The sequence below is a fragment of the Branchiostoma lanceolatum genome, chromosome 12 (assembly GCF_035083965.1).
Source record: "Branchiostoma lanceolatum isolate klBraLanc5 chromosome 12, klBraLanc5.hap2, whole genome shotgun sequence".
Taxonomy (NCBI): Eukaryota; Metazoa; Chordata; class Leptocardii; order Amphioxiformes; family Branchiostomatidae; genus Branchiostoma; species Branchiostoma lanceolatum.
In genome coordinates, this window is record NC_089733.1 from 14,025,103 (window position 1) to 14,048,016 (window position 22,914).

The window sequence follows — 22,914 nt, forward strand, 5'->3', positions numbered from 1 at the left end:
GCAGACCACTTCAGACGTCCTGACCTCTGACCTCACGCATCAGGAGCGTATTTGTCCGCCGGGTGAAATGGAGGTCAACAATGTCTTTGACCTGTCCTCATTAAATGGCGACTACCGCAAATCCACGATGGTTTCTAGGGAATCTGAATATGCATACATATATGAGACCATTCGGGTCATTCAGTACCTGCACCCACTGGTTTAGCTTGCGCCGGGGTAGGGGGGGAGGAGGTCCCAGGCTAAGGCGGGCAGGCCTCCAGCCTGGCGCGGTATGACTCAACGGTGGGAGCCGTGACAACCGCGCCAGGCAGGGCGTTCCACTCGGGGTTTTGTGCGGGGGAAGAATGAATGTTTGTAAGAGTCTGTCCGGGCGTTAAGTGGTGGAAATTTGAGCGTGTGGCTCCCACAGGTGCGCCCCTGAGCTGTCACTACTCGGAGAAGCAGTGCAGTCTGTAGGCCGTGTTCCACTGTCCACTTGTCGAAAAGAACTAACGTTGTAACTGTATTATTTCCCCTGTTACAATAAACCTGTATATATTTATGCTTCTGTCTTCCCTGTCAGTGATCAGTGGGAGATTTAGCTCTTCAGTGAGCTGAACCAGTTCAAGATTCACCGGTAAGATGTTTTGTATACCGAGTACCTCCAGGTATGCTTTGTGGGACATTGAGAAGTCGATTAAAGTTTGTAAGAAGAATTATTCAAAAATGTTTTCGAGGCACACATCTGAAATCTTTCTCTCAAATCTTAGCATATCAACACCTTATCGGTGAGTCGTTTTTTACTTTCGATGAATGATATAGTATTTCTTATTGGGGGTATAATTTGTGTCTATATGTCTCTGTTGAAAACCTTGCACACACAATGTCAATGTCTTTTTATAATATCCCGCCGGCAATCGTCCAAACTTCCGATGGATTGGTACGATGACAAGCCGTCTAACGTACATGTGATATGAACATATTCCTATGAACACACATCGTCGCATGCACGGTTGATTTCCACTGCGAATATAAACAGGCGAGGCCACGTGCCTGCGGAGGTCGTGTGTTACGACTTCACGACACAGGGTTAGCTCTGGCAACAGCTGAGCTGAGAAGCTCTTTCCCCTGGGACTCATTAAAACGATAGTAAAGGTCTGGACGGATGGTTAGCATCAATACACAATGTAGTGAACTACAGTAGGTCACAACTGAGCTTGATAGCATAATACATATAGTTTCCTCATGCTACCTGAATGTTAACTTAGCCTTTCGAAGCTGATGCCAAGCCAATCTAATTTCTTGGTCCTCAGATTTACATGCTTTATCATATTTTGAATGATTCTAAAAATAATACTACAGTGTACATGTATTTGGTATACTAATCATTCTCCCAATGCTCATATTTTGATCGGCCTACTGACGACACCACCCGGTAAAAAAGTAAACCACAAGAGAATTGTTGATCAAAGAAGCATATCTTTATTAGAGGGTTCTTCCATAAATATACATCCAAAAGATCCCGATGTTCCTCTTTGATCTTTTCTGTTTTTATATCTTTGCTTGTAGATCGAAAACAATCGACCATGCATGATAGTCATATGCAGTCTTTCTACTGTCTTGGGTTCACAGTGCATGTTGATAGGCTCCATTGCAGACTCCTTACGGCTGTTTTTCATTTTCTAAGTTCCAGTTTTACTATAACATATTTTTCTTGTTGTTGGTCGTTGTTGGCCGGCCAGCAATTAGAAAAAAATGTAATAGTATAAAAACAATAACTTGAAAAAGAAAACAGACGGGAGGAGTCTGCATCGGAGGCTAGCATGTTGTATCTGGATTGATAAGTCTGACACAGATGAAGTGACAAACACTATTGATGATGTAAGCACTAGTACGGCGGTAGGTCCTCTTTAGTGCTACTCTGTGATAAAGATAACGACTCAGGGGTGCAAGAAGGAAACAAACATCACACCGGCCTTTGATCCTAGTACAGCTGCAAACGTAACCGGGAGGCGTGATATACAAAAGTGGCAGTTTTACGGCGACTTTTACGCTGTTACAGAAGATTGTGGTACCAGTCATCTGGTATCGGTCAAACAAGACTTAAGCAGTCTAGAGTTAACGGTTTTAGGAAGTGCACTAGAGATAGATAAGAATATGAAAACACCTGCAACACAAAGACCTACAATTTTGTTTCCAAGTCCCTTTGTCACTGTACTTGTATGTATTGTGAATCAAATATGATTCGTCAACAAACCGTACCAGAAAAACGTATTGATGAAAACAATTAACAATGTCAAACCTAGGAAGAAGTAACCAATTATTGTGTATGTCTCCAGGACTGCAGAGACACACTTCAAGTTTGAATATCTAACAGATACATAAGGTAATGTTAGCCTCCGTTGCAGGCTCTGAAGCGGCTTTTTGGGGGGCTAGATAATACAGTTGCAGGCAGCCCGTAACTATCAGCCAGCCCGTAACTATCAGCCGCCGGGGTGGCTGATAGTTACGGGTTGGCTGCAAAAAGTGTATTATTTAGCCCCAAAACAGGCCGCTTCAGAGCCTGCAACGGAGGCTAAGGTAATGTTTGCTACAATATACATATAAAAGTAACCTACGGCTGATATTTTAATGCAGGAGACCCAAGGCCAGCTCGGGCTCTAACATACGTAAGTTTGATAACACCCTCTTTCGTTTTCGAGGAAAGGAACGTTGGTTTGCGAGAAAAAAAAAAGTTTGTTAAATTTTGCGACAATTTCCCGCAAAGTGTTAATGATCATCATGCAGTACAAAACAGAATATAAAAACAAAGTAAAAAAAACATTGATACAAAAAAAATTGCTAGCACAAAGTATATAGTCTGCTCTGCTGGCCTTGACTTACGTGATAAGCTTTTACAATGTGCAAGGGCATGAAAGATATCCCCCTAAAATTTCAAGAGATAGCTGTGTGATATATGATTGGGTTTTATCCATTGAAGTTTCATATGATTTTTCAAAAGGATTCAAGCGCCACATTGCGAGTCACCACTGAAATGCAATGTGACACCGAGATAGTTTACGAAACCCCGTTATTATATGTTGACGGCTTTTCGAACTTTGGGTTCTAGCTCAGCCATTGGGCCTCCGCGTAGAGACAATGAAAAATTCAGGGGTTCATCTAATTTTCAGTTAAGGCATATTAGATCTATAAATATCTTACCTAAAATACAAGAATCTACAATAATGTTTAAGGAATATACAATGTAGCTTTCTCCATAGGTCTTACAACATAAGAAGATAAAAAAGAATATTTTACATCTTGAGTAGAGGCAGCCTTATGTAAGATATCATAAATATCTACTACAACTAACCAAACAGATTGTAACCATGAATGAAAAAAATAAATAACGTTCAAAGCTTGCTCAAAAGAACAGGCAACTAGACAACTGGGCTGCTATGCTTTAGAGAAAACGGGTTCTACTTTTAAGATTAACTGAATACGGCTGGCAAGGGCTGTTGCATTGGTGTGTTGTTAATGTAATTGAAACAAAATATCCCAGGGTATTGTTCCTATCAATGGCAATATAGACAACATCCGTGTATGTGTGAGCTTTGACCAATCGTTCTCCGTGTTCTATTAGACCTCCGACCCTCTTTTGGCAAATTGGTGATAAACCATTGATATTTTTTTCTTGTAATGATGGAAAATGACTAAAGAACAAAGCATTTTTGTATGTTTCGACAATGTCACTTTTTTCTTCGAGCAAAATATCATAATCAACAGTTGCTGATTTTGAAGCGACAAAACAGTGCATCATTTTAGAGAGCTTGAAGTAGGCAGCCCCAGTGTCCTACATGAATGCATATGTCGCCATTTATGTCGGCCCCTTAATTTCACGAAACGGTTATTTAGAGTCTGCCTCGTATCTAATTTCAATAGTACTGCATTCAATACTTGATAATGCTCTCAAATTAGTCACAGATTTTTTTCTCATATTGGGAAATTCAAGTTAACAGTAAAGAGATCATTTAATTTGGGATGGGCATCGTCAGGACGATAAACCTTTCGGTGAGGCAGACTAATGTTAGGGTCACATTTCCTAACCGGGACCCGGCCGGGCTGTTTGCGGAAACGAAAAATCAAAGTGTATGTCAATAAATTTGCACAAGCTATGCTCTTGAATAATTTTGGGTACGTTTTGTGTTTTTGTTGTCTTTTATATCATACTTTTCGTTCCCAAAGACTGCCCGGCCGGGCCCCGGATTTGAAATGTGACCCTAGCATATGGCAGAGATCTAAGAACAGGAAATGTTCTTTAAACACGTGTCGGCTCCTTGTGGTCCATAGGGTTGACGTTAGGCACCTCCTCAAGCGTCTCGCCAAGAAAGTCCAAGAACTCGCGGTACTCGTCCACAGACCGGGTGAAGCGCTCGCGCTCCTCCTCCAGGGTGGCCGCGCCGTCCGCGTCGCGAACCATGCGGAACCGGGGGAAGCTCTTCACCGCCAGCTCGTTGGCTGTGGGGATGGTGTTGGTCAGGAAGTCCACCAGCCACTCGGCGTACTCGGACAGGTTCTGGATCGGCTTGGGCGAGACAGGCTGACCTGTAAAAGGTACGACATGTTTTTCTGTCAGATTATATTCGTCTGATATAAGTAGAAACTCAAGCAAATGGCAACGCTCTTTGTGAAAACCGTTGTAATACAGGACTTCATTCGATCCGACATTCCTTATCCGTTTTCAGTAAAAGTAGGACTAGGTCCTTTTTTTTGTTCCAATCAACCCATATGTGGTCATCAAAGGATTTGCCTAATTACCCCACCATGCACTCCATGCAGGTTTAATTAGCCAGGTACATGAATGTAGCAATCAAATTAAACCCTAGGGAATATCCTAGCCTTGGATCGATTGAAAAAAATCATATTGAACGCAGTGTCGATGCTTCGAAGAGCGCCATTTTAAAGGTGATAAATTGATTGATTGATTATATAGATATACTGTTCAAAATGCGGCAATGAGCCATTTCTTTAAGTTGACGCTCAACTCTCGATGATGAGAGGGTAAAACTGTTCGTTACACTTAGGCTTACACTCCTTTTTGCAGCGTTAATCAGATTTTCCTCACCTTGGTGCTGAAGGGAATGTTACCAGCCAATCACGTCGCCGCTCACGGTCAAAAGGCAACGTGATTGGCTTATAACTTTCCTTCCATCACCAAGAGGCTGATTGGCTGACGGTTGGCCAGTTCTAACACGGACGGATCGTATGGCTGTTAGCCAAGACCGTTGCTTGAGATGCACAAGCGGTGGGCTAGGCCTGGTATGAGAGGATACAGAAGAGGATTGAGGAATGTTTTAGACTTACGTTTCCTGTCGTCTCTAAATCTTGGCGCGGGCTTGAGGACCACCTCGCTGATGGGAATCTCCATCCGGGCTACCTCCATGACCACCATCTGCAGCTGCGTCTTGATGTCGTACAGATTGTTGATGAAGTCGTCAATACTGCAGATGGAAGATGGTGGTATAGTTAGAAAGGTGCTGCCACAATGCTGATTGATACACATAGTTTAGGCTGCCAGTGCTGTTTGGAAAACAACAAATTCTACTATAGAGCATTTTCAGTCACTTTTTACATGGACCAATGAAGTGGGCAGGTGCAGACCGCCATCTTGGCGTCCCTGATAGTGTATTATTTAGAGAGAAAAATTGTGCAATTTTGTATTGATTCTTCTTGTTTTCTCTTCTGTGATGTATTTGGGAGAGGTTATTTTGGAGTGTCAGAAAGTCTCTGTCCGAGCTACGATTCTCTGAAATGCAAATGTGGACGCCAACATGGCGGCGGACACAGCGATGTCGCCACCTGAAAATGCTCTATTCAAGACTTGTCCCCTCAACTCTTTGTCACCACCAACACTATCACATCACGTCACGCCACCTTCAGAAAGGCAATAAAAAACTTACAACATCTTGGCGCGTTCTTTCAGGTTGTGGATAAGAACATCCGTTTCCTTATTAGTAATGCTTGTGAAGTGAAGGAAAAGATCAGGAATGAAGTAAAGGGTACGGAAAATGTGGGTACTGTTGTTTTTATTCAGAAGACATGAATAAAAGGACAGAGTAGCGACGAACTTAATTATAAGTTGTGTAGCTTATATCGCCGCCGCTTGTACAGCATGGAAAAATATTACATAACAGTCAAACATTTCAATGATAACAGATACAAAAACTGTTAAGACAAAAGTCCAGATTCTTCAGTAGGTACTGTTGTGCGATGAAGTGTATACGGTAAATGTTCAAGGACTGTTAGTTAAAGAAATTGCAGATGGTCAATTCTAGAAATAGTACAGAAGCAACAAAATACTGTTATTGGTAAGAGTCGTGAGGTGACATTTGTCCTAACCTTTGAGCGACATTAAGGCTTTTTCATGTGACATTTGAAGAAGCGCATGTAACACATTTTTTAATTATTACCTTGCATAATACATTTACATATTAAACCTTTAAAGGCCCACTATGTAGGATTTTGGCACAAAAATTGAAAATATTCTTGTGAACAAATCTTAATGTTAATGACAGGTACTAACATGTGCAACCCCTTTTCGGCATATTTTCTTCATTATTTCGTCTATTTTTGGTATTTGTGAACTGAACAAAAACAAAACAAAAACTCCCGGACACCACCTTCATAGTAGATAAACAACAACATCCCAGTGCACTGGAGGACCCCCATGGTGGTCTAATCACTTAGGCACACTTTAGACTGCCAGATGCCATGAAGCTCTTCTTCTTTGGAAACACTCTTTTTCCAAGAGGGTAGAATACAATTATTAATTTATTCTAGAGAGTCTGCTTTGAAGGGTATCAATAAAGTGTGGTTATTTTCCCTTCAAAACTGCAAGAACTCTGGTAAGGATGATTTTTTACAGAAACTGGTGAACTGTAAACAGGCACCCCGCTGGGCGGTCAGCCTGATAAGAAGTACAGAAGCCATGTGTGGCCATGTGTTAGTTTCACACTGTGTGTTGTTTTGGATGGAGGATAACAGTTTTTTAAAGTTGTTTGTATGGTGCAGTAATGTTGTAACCTCCCTTCCTGAATATCTGTAAGCAATTCTATAGAGCTGATAAAGCTTGCTATGCAAAGAAACAGTAGGAAAATCTACTTTCTGTATTGGCCTTAAACTACATAGTGGGTCTTTAACACTAAACGAAAAATGATTTGATGATGAAAATGATGTGATTTAGAATGTTTTAATTAGTGAACGCCTTCATTTCAGTCGGGCCTAAAATAACTTCATGCTCTGAGTCTCCCTGTCCAAACATCATTTTCTTAAGGAATAGTTTCGACATAATTGTGTTCGTGTAAAAACATTGCCAATGCGGTATAATTCCAATGTAAATTTTACTGCTGTGAGTATATCAGGAAACTGAAGTGTCAGAAATTCTACTGAAGAACTTGTATAATAGATTAGTTTCCTAGAATTGTTGTAGGTAATAGCAGTGAGCAATGAGGTTAATTTTATGGCGTATAAGCCCATGAAACACACACATGAAGCAAACTTACATGTCCTTTGTCCTCTCCATGGCATCGTTGAGCTCTCGCTGCCAGCGGGGCTGGTTCGCCAGGTTCGCCTCGGTGATGGGAGGGTCGAACACCAGCAGACTGAACTTGCCCAACGTGCTGGTCGTATCCCTGACGTATTTCGTCAGCTTTGCTCTCAGGTTCCGGACGTATGTGATCATCTCTGTCACCTCCTCTGGCTCGGGAGATCCCTTCAGCTTATCGTGAATGGGCTGGAAGTCGAACTGCGGCTGATCCGCCTGGAGCTTGTCCAACAGCTCCGACGCTTTGATGTAGGCGTCGATGGAGAACGAGTCGGATTCCGGCTCTGCCGGCCTGGCGGTGGTCGGTACGATCTCCAGTAGAGGGTCTAGGTGTATCTCAGCGGCTGGAGGAACGATGGCTTCCGCTGGTGAGTGGTCATGTTGATCGAGATGGACGTCAACCAGAAGATGGAGTAAGGCCTCAGCTTCGCTCGAGGAGATAGCGATGTCGTTCATCCCGTTGTCTTCGGGAAGAGCGTTAGTTTCCTCCGGCTCCGGAATGTCGTTCTGCTCGAGACTGACGTGGCCATGCTCGAGCCGATCCAAGTTGAAAGCGGCGACTTGAAAGGCTGATATCCCCGATAAGTCCACGATGCACTGAACGATCACGACACAGATGAAGAGCTGAATGGCTGCCATGTCGTTTGTTAGTCTGTAAAAAACAAGAAAAGACAACGAACGTGAATCTTAAGAGCTTCGTGGTGGTTCACTACTAAATCCACTGCGGAAATATCTGGATATGACCTATTTATACACGCGGAGGCGGCCGCTGAATGTCGTATCATCTGCTTTCTCTATGGTAATTAATCCGTACAGTGACGCTTGGTTTCCTGGATGAAAAAAAAGCTACCCGCGCAATTCTTGTCGTACTTAGTTGCAGACGTGCGCGCGTCAGACCACTGTCGGTAATTGTTGGAAGTAACCCCGGCACGCGGCCCGAATCCGCACCCCAGGGTAACGACCCTTACTCGTAATGGGCCGAATTGAATGCATGCTGTGTTTTTTAGGCGGGATGTTCTAGTGGGAAATCAGCTGCCAACCTTCAAAGTCAAGGCCAATGACGTTCATCCGGAAAAAGGTGCATTAAAACCACAGGATATGCCATTCTGATGGGGTCCTCAGTGTGAATCTTAGCTTTTCGTCGCGCTCAGAATCCCAAAGGTACAAGTCAAACAAACCTAAATTCAGAACCAACTGAGCGGCAAAAGGTGCTAAAAGCCTTCTTGGAGGGATGTAAGACAGCACTAAGCGAGAAAATGAAGTTTGATTGGCAAATGAATGAAGTAAAGCCTTTCGCCGATATCTCCATGCCAAACTTTCAGTCACCCACACAGGTTGGTCTCCCAATTAGATAATTCATCTTTGCCCCACTTTACGCGGTTGTACATATTCAATATTCCTCCCAACGGATGGCGCGTCGCCCATTATTTCATTTTATCTCAGCTTTTCAGTCTAATTCCCGTGTTTTATCGCATTTTGAGTGCGCTGATTGCAATAAACATCGCGAGAACGCAAGACATTGACGTCACTTTGGCGCCTACCTTTTTGTTAAGTTCTGTAAACTCTATCGAATACAGCTGTATGTAGGTAGGACGTACTCAGTGAGAGAAAATCGCTTGTCTCACGAGCTAGCGTTTACCAAAGGTCGTTAGTCGTTTGGTGGCTGATTACGTCAATGTCTCTGCACGAGACGGCGAGAACACGCCGCCAAGTTTTTTAATATTCAACAGTTTCAAGGCAAAAGAATACCTGACGGGACCGGCGCCGTGGGAAAGTTCAATGACTTCTTCCAATAAAGTCTGGAGTAGCTGCCTGTTACCACTAATTGCATTTGAAATCAAACTATTAGTCTAGAGTCTTTTATGTCAGCAATGTTGCTCTGACGATCTTTAACCACCATGATGACCGCCCATGTTTCAAGGCAAAGAAATACCAGACGGGATCGGCCAAGTTCGAATACTTCTTTCAATTAAGTCTGAAACAGTGGCCTGTTACTACTAATTGCAATTGCAAATATTGTCTGAGTGTTTTACGAGAGCAGTGACGATCTTTGACTGCCATAATGAGTCTGATGTCTCCTCACCGCAAACAATCAATTAAAACCCTTTCTTCTTGATTAAATTTTGATTTTGAGTCTCAATTGGCCTGTCATCTTAGTCGGATCAATATCTATAAAGCTACTGACGACAAGTTGTGGATTAAAAGAGAAAAATAGAGCTGAAAACACGAAGCGCAACCGATGCGCCCGGTACCGAATGACCTTCCACATCGGGGTGGTGTCGAACGCATGTGGGAAAATGTTACCAAGGTCTAAAATAGAGCACTCAAGTTGAAATAAGTGTTTTCCCCACCGCAAAGCCACCAAATGATCAGTACTAAGTGATTCCTACCTTGCACTGTGCAGATAGACAGGAGTATGCTGAAGGGTTGAGAGCTGACGGTCTTTTTGCGGATGAAAACCCGTGTCAGCGGTTTGGTCCTTTCGTTAGAAACTGACCAAACGCTCAGAACTGCGCCGCGAGTGAACTGAGACCGTGCAGGCTGCCGGGGCGAACTATAAATCTGTCACGAGCACGAGCCCACTAGGATGTGCGCACTCTTCATGCACTCTCGTTACGCTACATGTCCGGGAGTCAGCCTCACTTCAAACCCTTCATACCAACAGGACAACAAAGGCAACTATTAAAAAATATTAGGTTTTAATATTTGCTCGAATGTTAACAAAACACATGGGCAGAGAAGATTATTGCTGACAAGCCACTTGGAAAGTTTGACAGGTCCTCGACGGTTTTTTTGCTCGGTTGTTGGCTGTGGAAGTGGTCGTGGGTTTTCGGTACGTGTCGCCACATAATGTGACCACCTCTGCGAAACCTCTTGCGGTGACGAATAACAACCAGAAAACACTTCTAGGGCTGGTAAGTGGCACCCTGGACGCTTGGTTGCCAAATAAACAGCCCTAAACTGTCCCGAAGCCCGGTCAGGGCCACAGAAATACAATCAGAACCAATATTACGCACGTGGCATGCAAAAGGTGTTTGCTGTTGTGAACCTATAGACCGAAACCGTTCTAAAATTAGCTCACTTCACACACGCGTAAACACTGGACCGAGTAGCCTAAATACTGTTTTTAGGTTGTCTTTTTGTCATGGATCCAAAAGGACACGAAAACTTACACAAAATAACCCCACTTCAGGACGGAGGCTACAACAAATAGAAACAATCACATATTATCTGCATAGAACTGTTGAGTTTCATGATGCTATCTTGTTCGATCGAGATGTGTTTGAGATTTTTGTAACGACCTGTAAGAATGTACTGACATTGCATCAGACCAATGTGCCACACACACAAACGGTAACTGGTCGTCTTGCTACGTCGCCAGTTCGCTAAAATCGTTTCGCTATATGGTAGAAGTCGTTTCGCTACACAGAAGAAGTCATTTCGCTACATTTGAATGTTGTTTCTCTACAGACTAATAGCGTTATTATGTTAGGCTTTGTTTTCACAGTTTTGTAACCTAAAACGCCTACCAAGGGCGGCGACTTGTTATACCGCGGGAGCAGCTCGCACGTAGGTCTGCACGCTATGACGGTCAGTGTCAATATGTGGTCTCTACCAGACTTATCACGCCAGCCGTTGGGAGAATATTTTCCAGGAGGGTTTGGCCACCATAGCGTATCAACGCGGACTGACTCTGCTGGCCAATCATTCCTTTTTTTGCGGAATTCTACGATCCATACCCCTGGTAGGAAGGCCTGGTGGAGGCTAGTCAATATGAGTGGTTCGCCTTTAGGTAGGAAGGTAAAACACCAAAGTTTGGAAGGCACCGCCTTCTATAGTACACTTTTACGTTACACATAGCTGAACATGGCTCCCGGCCACTGGCCAAGGTCAGCGGTAGGTAGGTTGGGAGCAACCAGACCAGTTTTAGATCAAGAATCAAATTTGACTCTCAAACACACCCTGACTACTACCGACTTACTCCCAACAACCAGCCAACCAATTCCAGACCTCCCGTCCACAGCTGAACGTTTTGAAAATTTAAAAAAAAAATTCGGCTGGCGCAGCCGAACACCAGCCGACCACAGCCGACCTAGCTCCCGAACATTTCCCAATCATGGTCGGGGAAGGTCGGGGGAAGGTCGGGGGAAGGTCGGGGGAAGGTCGGAGGAAGGTCGGAGGAAGGTCGGGGGGCCATGTTCATGTATAACCCGGGCTTTAGTAAGGCTTGGTAGATGCTACTCATTTTGTACTCATTCAAAAGACTACTCTCTTTACCAAACAAAACTTCAATTTCAAATTTTAAAGGGGAAGGGTGAAGTCAAATCGAATAGAACGTATCCAGCAAGGAACATGCATGCAAAGAAAACCAAGTAGAGAGTTCAGCTCACCGTTGCAGTACCCAAACCTGGTTTAGGGTTTAGTAAGACCGTTGGGTCATGGTGCTTGCCTGTGGCTTGCCGAGCCTCGTGGTTGAAGGTGGGGATGGGCTCATTTTATATGCAAAAGAGGGTCCGGATGTTGATCAAAGGTGGGCGAGAAGGCGCGGAAGTCATGAAAGCAAGAAGAGTCTTTACAATGCATGTATATGCACGGTCACGGTTCACCTCTATATAGCTCGCATCCACCCCCGTATAAGTGAAGCTCCTGCCCGCACGGTCAAGCTCCTGCCCGCACGGTCTTATTTCCTGACCGCACAGTGCATCTCCTGACCACACTACAGCAAAATTGCCTAAAAAAGGCGAAAAATTTTGAAAAATTGCTCGTTTTGAGTCGATTGCGGCAGTTGTAAAGCGTCATCTTGCTTTCGTAACTTTCATGCCTTTGCCCCCACCTGTCTTAAAAGTAAATATGTAGTACTTAGTAGTTGCTGACCTCGGAATTCAACCCCCCCCCAAAAAGCGCTGTTCCTTTGGGTATCGACCATTACACCTTTAATCTTGGGAGGGGGGGGGGGGGGGTCTGGGCTAGCCAAAAGAATACCCGGGGGTACAATGTAGACTCTACCCCGGGGCATACTTTGGGATAGGGGGTATGATCTAAAACTGCCCTTTACACCTTTCATCTGGCGGCGGTGCATTCTGTGCTAGTCTTAAATATACCCGGTATATATCATAGTTACCTTTGGCCAGCTGACGTTTAACTACGTGATACCAACAATCTTCGAATAACGTGTAACGAAGAATTTTACAAATACGCTTAATGATGAACTCAGGACAACACATATAATTGTTAGGTAAAATTAATGTGACTAATTAAGCTTTACAAATAATGTACCGCCAACGCTTAATTGACTTAGGGTGGGCTCGCTACGCCTCACGGAAAATCAAAGGCATACAGACCGTCAAGACCTATTCTGTTCGAGCCATGCATAGTGCAATGCTTCCGCGGTGCGCTGCTAACGCGCAAACATGTACTACACAGTATGCTTTATTTGTACACATTGTATTTTTACCTTCGCCGAGAAGGTTATGCAGAGGGTAGCGTTTGTATGTGTGTGTGTTTGTAATTGACCACCATAACTCAAGAAGGCTTGGATGGATTGTCTTGATATTTGGTGGGTGGGTAGGTCTTGATGAGGCCTAGAAGTGATTAGATTTTGGGTAACCTAGCGGCTTGTCACGGTACTGCAGCGGAATTTCCTGTTTTGATATCTCGTGTTCTGGACATGCTATGGAACTGATTTTTGAGTGGTAGGTAGCTCTTTGGACAGAGAGTAAGTGCTATAGGTTTGGGCCCCCTGGCGGCTTTTTTGGAACTGCAGGGGCAGGTTTTGCTTCAGACTTTTTTCCATTGCATAGACCAATTGCAAACTTCCGGATCGCCTATGGTGAATATAAACTCTTTTCATTAGTCTCTTAAGTTGGGCTAGTCAAGTCTACTGAACTAAAAATTCCCGCATCGTGTCACATTGGTATTTTCTACCTGTGGGTAGGTCTTGCAACGCCAAGAAGTTCTCCGAATAGCCCTAAGCCGGCCCGTACAAACTGGTGAACAGGTTTTTCGCACGTCGTATGAAATTGCAAGGGTATGGTCCAGGATGCAAGAATTACAACAAATTATACATGCAATTGAATAGAAATTTAAAAACGACGATGACGCCATTCTGCCATTCTTTTGAGCGCAGTTGAAACATGACATCTTCACGGCCCATTGGTGTTCAAACCACAGGTTCAAGTGGGCATTCAGTAGCAATTATGACTTAAGTATCCAGAATTCCGCACGTCAACAATGAAAGGGAATCACGCTCCAAAACGTGATTCATCCATGGAAATGAACGCATGCAAGAATGGGAAGTGGCTGCAAGAGCAAACGAAGAATGGCTCTTGAAAGATGGTCGATAGATGATGAGACAAGAGGGCAACAGAAATTAGGAGCGACTAGATGTCTTGATCTTGATCTGTTACTAGACAACACCCCTCTTGTTGGGGTAAAGCGTCTAGGGGAGTGCGCTGCGCTTATTGTCCTCTGAGGTGCTGGAGCACCGCCTCCTTGAACTTGGGAGGATCAGTTGTCTCCGTGACCTCTTGTGGCAGTAAATTCCATTCCCTCACAGTACGAGGGTAGTAAGAATATCTGTAACAGTCTTTGTGGAATGGTATACTCTTATATGAATTTTGGTTTGAGTGTCGCGATTGGCGCGGTGCAGGTGACAGATGACCTTCGACCGGTAGGGCTATCTTATGGTGTCTTGCCTTTTGCAGAACTGTAAGTCTACTAGCTGTCCTTCTATCCTTTAGTATCCCATCCCAAATCGGAAACAAGTTTAGTAGTACTATCATAGGTGTAATATGAGTTTGTGACAAATCTAGCCGCTCTTTTCTGGACGGATTCTAGCTTAGAAATATGCTCTTTGTGGTAAGGGTCCCAGGCAGCACTGAAGTACTCTAGGTGGGGCCTTACGAGGCTTGTGTAAGCATTCACCTTAACTGCTTTAGGGCAGTTATAGAGATTGCGTTTTGGTATGGTAGTCCATGAGTATATATATGTTTCAACATAAGGTGCGTGGTTATCAACGAAAAGCAAGAAAATGGAAAAGGAAATGACCAAGATTTTCCATAGAGAATTACCACAAAGATTACTGCTATCTATGACCGCAAAATTACCAAATATACCAAAACCAGAGAGTTATGTGAATCAAGTAAAGAGCAGCTGAATTCAGAATGTGCAATATCAGGTTGGCACTTACAAATCAGATGACGAAGAGAAGAGGTTACAAAAAGGTGTGGTGGAGAGAGAGAACCATCACACATTTTGTCCACAAGCATTTCTATCCAGACTTGATGTTGATGGTGCGGACAGATTGATATCTCTGCCTGCATCTGCCGCAGCGGCTCACGCAAAATTGTGCTGATGAGGCGGGTACTTCAGCCGCGGGCACCGGGGCACCTGGCGGGTCCCTGGCGGCCTCGATCACACGTGTACCGGCTTAGTACGGAGGTGGTCTCGGACGGTATTTACACGAGAAGGATTTGTCTCAGCTTTACGCTGGGATCAAACCTTTTCAAGCTTAAGGATCGAGAAGCTTCAGTCAACAGAGTGAAGGTTGTTCAAGAAAGGTCAACAGCTGTGGATTAGGGAAAGACGCCATGAACAAATCCGTTAGGAGTAGGCGGTATCAGCTCTGGAAGGTTCGGCTAATCGTAAAAAAAGGCCATAACCGTTGCGTTGGTAAACATCATTGGCCACTGTACCTATTCTGACCTATTTTTTTTAAACACGAACAGAACATTTCGTGTCTTTGCAGTCTTTCTTGCATGGGACCATCTCTCATTGTTCCCATCACGTTATACTACAAACACGTGACCAAAGCAATTAGTGAAAGAAGTGTCTGTTTTTAGAGTCTAGTGATGTCGTGTCTATAGTAAAGTATATTTTGCATCTTTCTACTTGGTTTAGGAGGTTACGTTAGGACAGCATGTTTGTTATAACTCATATAAGTGCACACACGTTCGTGGACTTGCTGCAAGAGCATTGGGGTCTGTCTCAGGTATTCTATTTGAATAGAACTTTATAAGAAAACCCATGCAAACTAGTAAAGGTTACTTGGGTTAAGTTATCAGTCAAAGATTCAGAAAAACTGGTATGGTTAAAGCCAATGAAAGGTTGTGTAGGCCGGTTAAGATTTAACAATGTTTGCATTTGAAGTTGTTGAACATCACAGAACCTGCAAGTCCCATATATCCCGTGTGACTGCAATAACATGTCCTTATTTCACATTATACTCATAGAATACATTTTCAATCTATTTTACAGAGCCAAATGCCTTTTAATACCATGAGTGATTTGAGTCTATAACTCATTCGATTATAACTAAACAATTTGAATGGCAACATGTCGTCCGAATAACTACTATCTCGGCCTTTAGAGTCTATTGGACTGATCAATATCTAGATATCAGTCACAGTAAAGTCACGAAATCACTGATCATCTCCAAGCAGATCTCCACGGTGCCAAAATCGTACAAGCTAGCCAGAAAAGCTCCAGTCAGCCACAGAAGTTGTCAGGCACGGTCATTGCAAAAGAAAAAATATTGCTGCCAGTTGGATACGGTCTTTGCAACCGTTGGGACTGGGAGTCATTCATGCCCACAGTCAAGCCGTGACTGTGGCCGTGACGTATGGTAAAGGGTCTAGTGCAACAAGTGGGTGATAAGAGGCAATAAAGGAGAAACTGGGTGGGGGAAAGTTGCGCATATTTGTGTATATACGATTTGAAGTCTAAAATAAAGTGAGTCCAAAATGCCATTCCATTCTTCGTGCGCGAGGTAACCTAATCTACGCTGTTTACGGTTGGTGAAACATCCGGGGTATGTGCTGACGATATATTTTGCCGGGCTCTCAGCTCAATTTCCTCTCGCCGGTGTTTTATCGGGAACAGTTCTAAGAATGTCGACACCGCTCTTGTCTGAGAGAAGCCAGACCATCAGGGGGTCAGTAGGATCTCACCCTGCCTCGGGGCACAGCAGATACAGGTCACCGAGACCTGCACAGCAATAACAGAACACTTGGGGAGGAGGCTGGTGGGGAGGGGGGCGCGGACACCTTTGCGTGCGTATCCCATCGTGTCGTGCGAGGTGCGCGCTTGCTTACGTCAGTACGTGACGTAACGAAAGGTGACGCAGAGAAAGGGCAGAGCAGCCAGACGTTCCTGCTTATCTTTTTGAATATGACCTTCTGGCTGCAAATATGTTAAAGAACCTACGATACCACGTGCACCGCTATACACATGGCACATGGCTACATTTTACCCAGCATACACCGCATGACCTGAAATGACATTGGTCGGGTCAAGATCAGGAAGAGTGCGGAGGTCCAAACCTTAAGGTTCTCCTCTTGATATCATGCAGATTAACTGAACTGAAACTAAGATATTCGAGCTAATTGGCATGTGCAAGGTCATTGACGTTTTAAATTTCTGTCATTCGTCTATTCGTTCTGACTATTACATGTGTTCGACTTGTGTTTTTTTTCGGTAGTTGCCCTTCTTTTCAGGCAAGTTGTACACTTTTTCCGCACCTCGTATTATAGTTTCCGAAAAGGGGCTGCCCAAATAACAAGATAAAAAGACTTCTTGGTAAGTATTTGGAATATTTGGTGAGTTATAGACGCTACAAAGTGGTGGGTGGCCGGGCTTGCACATCTAACAACTGTGTTATTGCAACAAAGCAGATTCATGACTGAAGTTTCCTGTGTCACTTAGAGTCCAGGAAGTCTGGTCTGCTGATAAATGGATAATATTGTACCATTAGCCTCCACCAGGCTTCCCTAATAGCCTCCACCAGGTTTACCTAATGGGTGATGGATAGTAGAATTCATAAAAGATGGGGTTAATAATTGGGCAGGGGAGTGAGCCCACGGTAAGGGTGCGGGCCAATGAAGCCCTATTGTGGCCAATGAAGCCCTATTGTGGCCAATTAAACTCACCGGGAAAATTATGCCAACATATTAGAGAATTCTTCTCCCACTACATGCGCAGAAAAGAAGTCAAACTCTTCAAAGAGTAGAAATTGATTTAGAATAGTTGTCATTTCACGTTTACAAGTAATTCATTTATATGTTTCATTTTCCTTCTCTGTTAAGTATACATACGTTATATACCACTGTTTTGCTTGGTTTGCAATTAGCCTTCGAGCATATATAGTTTTATATTAAAGTCAATACTTATTTTCCCTACAACCAGCGTAGTTAGTTTGCTAGATAGAGACTACTGTACCACACAGGCATTTGATTCATGAAGACAGATAACTTCGTTATCCACAAAACCCAATCAAAACGTTCACATGATAATGATGTATGGTTGCCCAAAATTAGCAGATCATCTCTCAAGACTGTCATTTGAACGGAAGTGAACCTATATTCTCCTTATCACAATGAAAAAATGCAGAAATATTTTTTTTTTACTATCTTTATGTATTTACTCGTATATCAGAACTGAAGGGTGTGCAAATGCACCTTACTAACTGGATAAAATAGCCAGCAATCGAAAATTGAGGTGTTAAAGTACGTAGGTGGGTAGGCATGTTAAAAGTATTTTAGATTAAAAGATGCCACCGCATCTAAAGGATATTTTTTTCGCATCTTCAAAAACTTTATAACCAATAAATGACCAAAATGACGGCATACATGTAGTTAAAGTATTTTGAAATTGGGTTGCAACAGTTTCAATGATCAAAGTGCCGATCGATGCGACAATTAACAAATATCGCTAATAGTCTTTACCTAATTAAGTCCCACGTCATGACACAGTATTGAATGACATTAATGCCTTAATAAGGGGACACTGTGCAGTGAAAATGAGATTTTTTTAGTTTATCGATGGAAAATCAATACGCCGATCAATGGTTGCACGTGAAAGCTTCAAAAAGGATGCAATCCATTTGGCAATCTTTTACATGTAATCTGTACAGTGTAATTATATTTGAAATCAAAGGGGAAAGGTGCATATGGTTAGGAGAGAGCATCTTGCCGGTGGTACGTTAGAAGAATTTGAAAATGAGGTTACTCAAGGTTTTATCGATAGGATGGTGGCTCAACAGATACTCTTAGAAAAAAATGTATTCTATCTAATTTGGCTGGTATACAAAAATCAAGCTTCATTCAGCACACGATGTAGATGTTTCTCAAGGTTTTAACATTAAATTTAGCACACCATGATGGTTTATCTCAAGGTTTTCACATTTAGCACACGACGAAGGAAGAAATTTCTAGCCAGCACTTTTATAGTTAATGGAGCTCGGATTATAATGATTTCGGCAAATTGCGCTTTTAACCTAAAAACCTGACGAGCGTTGAATCAAAGATGGATCGACCACTTAATAACGTCCTTCCGTTTGAAATTATCTGAACATTTTCTCTGATGGCTGTTCGATCGCATTGACACAATAGGGATAAACGTTAACCCTATTCAGACCGGGCTTTTGAGGCCCTCTTCTTCGGACCCCTATAACTCCTAAACTACTTATCGTATGACCCCCAAATTTTTGGAGGATGGTGTATAACTGAAATATGTGTAATATGACATTTTAAGTGTCATAAATACGAAATACGAAATACGAAAAATTTTAAACTTATATAAGTAATATGAAATGGTTACTAAATAACTTTTAGGAAAAGTCATCGAATTTGGCGGCTCTACCATAAGCCGTTCAGGAGTTATGCGACATCAAAGTTGGCGCGGGCCTCAAAAGCACCCCGCGGTCTGTATAGGGTTAAAGATAGCCTGATAGGGGAGGGTGTAAAATGACTTTCAGACCAAAAAAGTGTATAGCTTTTTTGTAGCTCTTTGGTAGATTTTTAAAGGATCCTTATTTGTGCCAATTCTTTCATATTTTTAATCATTCCCTCACGTACAGGTTTAACCCAATCCCTGTATGCTCGTAGACTCGGTGTCATCCTAGTTAGTTATCTAGTCTACCGGGGCTCCCATACTCCTGCTCGCGACCAAATCGGAGCCCTGGCCCACTGATCTAGAAGACCCTAGAATGCTAGCCTCTACCAGGCTCCGCGCGATCACTGGGAAAATAGTAGAAATCGGCCAAATAGAGTGAATAGTACGGGGGTAGTCCGCTATACAGTGAAGCTCAATACGAGTCTATTGAGCTTCACTGTATAGCGGACTACCCCCGTACTATTCACTCTATTTGGCCGATTTCTACTATTTTCCTAGCGATCGCGGGGAGCCTGGTAGAGGCTGCTAGAATGCCACCAAGGGTAATACGTTTGAACTAGCCTGAGGATTGTTTTGGTCTCCCCTTGGACGAGTATGCCTGCAAACAACAGAATTTATCTCCGAGGACATTTTTTTTTTGTGAAACAGCCCGTCAAGGCGAGTTCACCGCAGATTCCTGAGTAACAGGTGGGCGCCGGGCTGCGGTTGTTGGCAGTTTTGGGTCAAAGCCACCGTGTCTGTACCTCCCGGAGAGCGCAGACATGGAGGGCTGCCAGGGTTCGCGGAGCTGTCACCGACACATCGCCGTGTGGGAGAAAACAACCACAAGGCCAACAGATATTAGTGTTCTTTTTACACAACTTTAGCCTGGATGCCAGACTGTTTCCAGGACCTACACAGTCCAACTCATCGACTCTAGGGATAACATGCCCCAAGCGAAACGCTGCAACAGCCCTAGCCTGGATGCCAAACCCCCAAACTCTGAAATCTCTATCCTGTGGGGAGTTTGGGGGTCTGGCATCCAGGCTACAACAACCCCTACCCCATACCCCTCCCAAGTTAGACCCTGAGATAGATATGTTATACAGAGATCGGGGTCTGGCATCAAGCCTAACACAATTTTGGAAAGGAAAAATAACTGCGATTGTTTTGGTGGTCGTTCTGCTACTAATCAAGTACTGAGCCAAACAACAGTGTCGACGTAATTTTCCAAAGATAAATGATCTGCTTGAAGCGTAGATTTACTGGAAGGCATTTGATTACCATTTGCTTTTGTGCCTATCATCATCATAGCTATCATCATCATTCAGCGACCTATCGGATCCAGATCAAGCTAATAAATGTCCACATTTTACGGTTGCACATATCATTGTCCAAGACCATGGACAACGCGGATTGCATTGATTTTTGCATCACCAAATCTGACAAGAGTCAATATAAGTATCTCTCTTAGACAACGTGTTTCCGGACGTAAGGGAAGATCGGTGGTTTGAATCTTCGGGACCCTTCCGTGGTTTCCTGAGTGATCGGTCGGTCTCAGGTACCGGTAAGTGGTTCCAAACGTGCGCTAATCGGGTCCAGGCGGTGAGAGGAGAGGTCTCTAGGATGGACGATAGGTCACATAATGACAGCAGGGCTGCAGGGGTGGGGAAACCACCGCGTTGTGGATAAACTCGGGGATTTACGCTAAGCTGACGGAAAATTGCCGACACACTCTTGAAGCAACGCCGGGATTAGCCAACATGAGGAACAAGACTAAGCGCCATCTTTTTTTCAGAGTCAAAGCAAAGTAATCGGCTCAAATTCAAATGCACACCGTAAGCCGGTTTGAAAGTCAGCATTATGCTTTCCACAAAAAGTACCGTTGAAAGGATTCAAAGATTAGGATGATCAAAGAGAGATCTTGACACGGCTAGTACCAAAAAGCCGAAGTTTTAAGAACACTGAGGAGGTAAATGCTTCAAACACGTTTTGAGGATCAGTGGGTTGCAAGCTTAGTTGCCAGGGGCGGCCGTTCCATTGAACAACAGCGACCTACATACCAAGACAAACTTATGAGTGTAGTTGTGTAAGTACGCGATAGCTGGCATCAGTTGCCCCGATAGATTCTCTTCTGTAAACTTTGACCTTGTTTTTTTAAGCGGATAGTTTTCGTAACGCCTCCTAACTGTGCCACACGTCATAACGCCATGGGAAGAGGATTTCCTTTGTTACGAAAACTTCCTAAAGTTGTTACCGCAAGATGCTGTAACATTTTTGTGACTCATAAGCCGGGAAATAAATAGTAACTTAAAGGTAGAAACAAACATAAAGCAGTAGGAACTAACGTCATACGCCAACGCGTCCGGATGAAGTCGAATTTACGAAACGTCATTGAACATATGGAACGCTTTACGCAACTCGTTTCACTTCCTTTTCCTACTCCTTTTATGAACACTTTGCGTAATCTACCTACTTTCTAGTATCGTCAACTAACACCGTAACGTTTCAACTACGTTTTTAGGATAAGTACTCTTACCTTTAGTGGAGATGACGCCGAGAAGATGTCTTGAAGGGAAGTGTTTTCCCGGCGTGGTACGACTTGAAGTAACAGAAACAGGTGTTCGTCAGGGCTCGCTCCGGTGGTTTGACAATCGTGCGGTATGATCAGACGACTGGGTTCTGGAAGAATCTCTGTGAGAGAAGAAATGTCCAACGTTTAGCACACTGTTTCCTCAACCGCTGCTTTAGCAATGATGTTTGCTAACCCTGTCCTTGTGCCGTATTTATAGCGAGTATTTACATTCTTGTTCTGCGGAGTGTCGTTGTTATCAGACGACAGCGAGTGCCATACCAGAGAAATTGCGCGAAGGAAAGAGAGCACAACTACAAATTATGGCTTTCACTTCAAACGGAGAGCTTATCTTTGCGCTGATAACGGTCTAGTGGTGTAATCTGTTCCATGCCATATTTGGAATTATGGGAAACAGATCTCTCTAGATCGCTGCTAGTTTCCAAGTTCGGCAAGTTTCGTCACATGGAAAACATTGAACTTCGTTTAAATTTCATAGCAAGATTGTAGCGTTACTTGTTCTAGGCCTAGGGTTGCCCCTACTTTCGACAATTTGTGGAGTCTTTTGAGTGAAAGATGAATTTTTCCCGCCAATTTTCGTGAATGATTTCCACATGGCGGTGGCCTAGAGCTGTGTCTATCATGACTGAAAACATCCGTCCGTGGCTTTTGAGGATTTCCAGATCCAACCGCAGTATGTCATAAAGAATTTTCGATAACAAACGGAGAGACCAAAAGAGACGTTCATTGCAATTTGCAAAGTAAGTGCTCGCAGTCTTGACCGCTATCAGTATAAACAGCAGGAAACAAATACAGATTGCTTGAATTGATCAACAAGTCAGTAATAGGCTAAAAAATCACGACAAAAAGTTATTTCTCCACAAAACGAAGTCCCATACCAGAATTGAAGATAGCTATTTAACGTTTTCTTTTCAGTATTTTGCAGCTACTGTTAGATACATAGTCAGAATACCAACCTTAACCAGTGTTTCTCAATGTCTTCGTGGTGTATGTCGTCTTCGCGTCCCGTAGAGTCGATCTCTTCTTCTCCGGCTCAGTTCGGTAAAACTGAGAACAGCTGCACTGAGAGCCCCCTTTATATCCTCATCCGCCGTCTCTTGAAGGATTACCT

General features: G+C 43.5%; 1 protein-coding gene across 4 annotated transcripts; it reads right to left on the reverse strand.

The window, feature by feature from the left end:
• Positions 1-1,438: 1,438 nt before the first annotated feature.
• On the reverse strand, positions 1,439-22,914 carry LOC136446040 (uncharacterized). Of its 4 annotated transcripts, XM_066444314.1 has the most exons (5): positions 22,760-22,914; positions 21,750-21,904; positions 7,521-8,213; positions 5,323-5,459; positions 1,439-4,563 (listed from the first exon to the last, which is right to left on the reverse strand). In XM_066444314.1, exons 3-5 carry the CDS (start codon positions 8,198-8,200, stop codon positions 4,277-4,279), a joined length of 1,104 nt encoding a protein of 367 aa, XP_066300411.1. In that variant the 5' UTR covers positions 8,201-8,213; positions 21,750-21,904; positions 22,760-22,914; the 3' UTR covers positions 1,439-4,276. The 4 variants fall into 4 exon arrangements, with proteins under 4 accessions (XP_066300411.1, XP_066300412.1, XP_066300414.1 ...); XM_066444315.1 differs by lacking the exon at positions 22,760-22,914 and having other exon boundaries at positions 21,750-22,006; XM_066444317.1 differs by lacking the exons at positions 21,750-21,904; positions 22,760-22,914 and adding an exon at positions 11,953-12,035.

Bases quoted from the DNA above. Each gene is read 5' to 3' on its own strand.
- LOC136446040 (XM_066444314.1), bottom strand. From the start codon at position 8,200: ATGGCAGCCATTCAGCTCTTCATCTGTGTCGTGATCGTTCAGTGCATC. The intron at 5,460-7,520 runs GTAAGTTTGCTT...TTCCATCTGCAG, and splicing joins ATGGAGAGGACAAAGGACAT to TATTGACGACTTCATCAACA. The intron at 4,564-5,322 runs GTAAGTCTAAAA...TACCTTTTACAG, and splicing joins ATTTAGAGACGACAGGAAAC to GTCAGCCTGTCTCGCCCAAG.